Consider the following 3074-nt stretch of genomic DNA (forward strand, 5'->3'; position numbering starts at 1 on the left):
CACTCGTACGCACAACTTAAGAACAAATCTGTGTACCAACGGTTCTTACATGAGGCCCAATGGTTCTTCCTCATGGAAGTTTTTGAAATGTTACTGTACTTTATTTTTTATTTATTTCTGAACTGTATTGTGAGATAAATTGAACCATTGAAAACAGGACAAGAAGTGGCACTTCCCTGACTTCTGAGGTACATTGAGAGAAAACCATTTGTCCYACATAAAAAMCWGAAAAATTGGCTGAAAGAAGATAAAAATGTATGTTTTGATATATACAGTAGTTTATCTGTGTATCATAAAATTTATGGCCATAAGAAGTTGTTTGTTAAGAAATCTTTTAAGCCAGACAGCCAGACATATGAATGTATTTTTGGAAAGATAACATTCACAACATATTGTAAAAAAGATTTCATGCCACTCAGATGAACGGTTGTTGAGATATTCACATGTAAAGAAACAGGAAGTGATGTCAGAGGGGAATGTCTGCATGTAAACAAGAGTGTTGCTAAAATGGCTAACAGCACAGACTGTAGAGAAGARTCTGATGTTTCTTTAGATTATTTTAATCACTATCATAGAGAGATGAGAAAAAGTCAGTTTGAATAATATTGTTTCAATAAACATAAAATAGTTTATTTCTCAAAGAGTTCCCCTTTAATGTCACTTCCTGTTTCACTTTAGCTGAGCAAAATGCAAAAGAAAATTTACCAATTATGTGACATAATGAGTCAAATCGTGTATTATGGCAAGTTGCCTAAATATAAACATATTTTCTTAGACTTTTTGTATTTCATGGATGTGCATGTCACAGGCACATTAAAGTCAGTTGGGAGCTCTGCTCAGTGAATTCCTATAAGGTGTTTTGACAGTAGTTTCTTGTGTTTTACATTGTCTTGGAAACCTGAAACATCACTAAAAGTTATAGCACACCTCCCACCACCGAGCCAGTCATTTTGATGTAACATTTGTAGGGGTGCGTGTTGCCGTTCAGGCATGAAGGATAGAGATCCTTTATCTGAGGTGGAGAACAATAGATGCTGCCATTCAAATGAACAGAGCTCTCTCATTCATTTGATATGGTAAACCCTAATATCTAAAGAAACTGATCTGAAGTTGAGAAAAAACACTTTTTAGACTCTCAGGATCCAGTTCTGTTTCAGACATTTATGAGTCTTAGAGTCTAGACTTATGATTCCTTTGGTCGCAGTCTGCTTGAGTCTAATTTCCCTCCTCTCCTCTGTGGGATTTCTCCCATCAACATGGATTTCAGCTGAGCCAATCAGCGAAACAATGATTTTGATTTTCTACACTGTTTTAGTTTGCCTGTAGTCTAGCAATGGCAGTGGAGGAAGTGAGTGAAGTCATTCAGTCCACGTGGACAAGGCCTCCAAATTAAATTAAATTAGTCTCACAAAGCCTGCAGGATCACTTACAGTCGTCTCATTCAGCTCAGTACATCTCTGTTGCCAGTAGAGGATGCTTGTTTACAGCGCATTCAATTTCTGGTTAGCTTGTTAGCTTAGCTTCCTTAATCGTCAAGCTGCTGCATTCTGTTTGTCATGGGCAAACTTTAGTGACTGGGTAGAATCAGATCCACAGTTTTTAAACTTCAACAGAGTCCAGACCCTCTGTGTGAAGCAGTGCAGAACAAGGGTCTGGTTTTTACCAGGACTCAGACCTGTCCGTTTCCAACAGGATGTAGACCTGATCAGATGTTCTTTCTGGACTCGGTCATCTTGGCTGCAGTGTGGATTTGGCCCCTTATTGGTCTTTGTTCCACCGGTGGGTAAAACCGGTGCAGTTTCTGCCTTGCRGGGGCTTTTCTTTGTAAACCAGGATGTCAGATGATTTCCTCCAGTTCTTACCTTTAAAGTAACAACCTTACAAAAAATAAAAAAAATGTCAGAAGGCTTTTGGGGCGGCTGTGGCAGAGTGGTTAGAGGAGTCTTCCTGGAACCACTAAGTTGCCTGTTTGATTCCCCATTCTAACTGTCTCACTAGTTGTGTCCTTGGGCAAGACATTTCACCTCCACTGCCTCTGATGTGTCCCATCAGAGTATGAATGTGATTGGCTCTGGTTAGTCTCCATAGGTTGATTTGTACATGTTATCTTTGTAGACCGAGCAGAGTGCTGTGTGAATGGATGAATGAGGACACAGATTGTAGAGTGAAGAGCTCTGAGTGTCCTGGATGGATAGAAAGGAGCTATACCAGTAGACCATTTACCATTTTAAGGAATTTCAGGGGCAACTGTTAAGGGTTTAATCATGTTGGCGGTCTGATGAAAGGCTCACCTGGAAGAAGATGGCCTTTCCGTCCACCCTCCAGAAGTTGGTAACGGGGTACCCGCTGTGACCTCGACAAGGCAGCAGCTCCAGAGCAGCGTTACAGTTCGGACACAGCTTCTCTGAAACACAGTCTGATCAGGTCAAAGCTGACTCAAAGAACATGCAGTCCAAGTCTGGTTATGGTTTTTCTTACTCTGCTGTTTTTGCCGCGCCTTGTCACAAATGGCAGGACGGAGCTGCAGTCTGGATCCGTCTGTCAGCGTACAGCCTCGAGAACAGACCACCACACCCAAACAAGACTTCTTCAGGATCTGACAGTTGTGATTGTTGGTGTTTCTCATGGCCCAGCCAGACAGATGTCTCTGAGCGTTCTTATCATCGGCTGCAAAATCAAAAGAACAAAAACTGAATCAGATGTCAGGGAGGTTGATGTTTCAGTGGTACTATAATACTGGATGAGTTGTCTCTGGAGACAGGGACATTTCTGGGTATTTGTTTTAGGCTTATTAAGACGGGAAGGATTCTGTCTTACAGTGTCTGAAATGATTTGAAGCTTTGAGTTCAGACAGTTGTTGAATCTGTCTTACTGTTCATTGACCCAGATCATGTTAAACAGACGGCTTCTGAAGACAAAGGATCTGGAAGTCCTGCTGGGTCATCAGTCCTTCAGACACAAGAAACTTCTTGCTTTTAGTAAAAATGAGATAATGTACCTTAAAAGCATGTTTTATTTATTTATTTTATTTTTTATTTATTTACTGTTATTTTACCAGGCAAATCCCATTGAGA

The 3074-nt window shown here is 40.6% G+C and overlaps 1 protein-coding gene across 1 annotated transcript; it reads right to left on the bottom strand.

Moving 5' to 3' along the window:
- Positions 1 to 2291: 2291 nt before the first annotated feature.
- LOC106536843 (chorion-specific transcription factor GCMb) lies at positions 2292 to 2667 on the bottom strand (the record flags this gene model as incomplete). The annotated part of the gene is given in 2 exon segments (XM_014034180.1): positions 2292 to 2404; positions 2479 to 2667. Coding segments are annotated over 2 exon segments (302 nt in total), but the record flags the coding sequence as incomplete, so codon positions are not given.
- Between the last annotated feature and the right edge of the window lie 407 nt (positions 2668 to 3074).

This window comes from Austrofundulus limnaeus, unplaced genomic scaffold, assembly GCF_001266775.1.
Source record: "Austrofundulus limnaeus strain Quisiro unplaced genomic scaffold, Austrofundulus_limnaeus-1.0 Scaffold2002, whole genome shotgun sequence".
Classification (NCBI taxonomy): domain Eukaryota; kingdom Metazoa; phylum Chordata; class Actinopteri; order Cyprinodontiformes; family Rivulidae; genus Austrofundulus; species Austrofundulus limnaeus.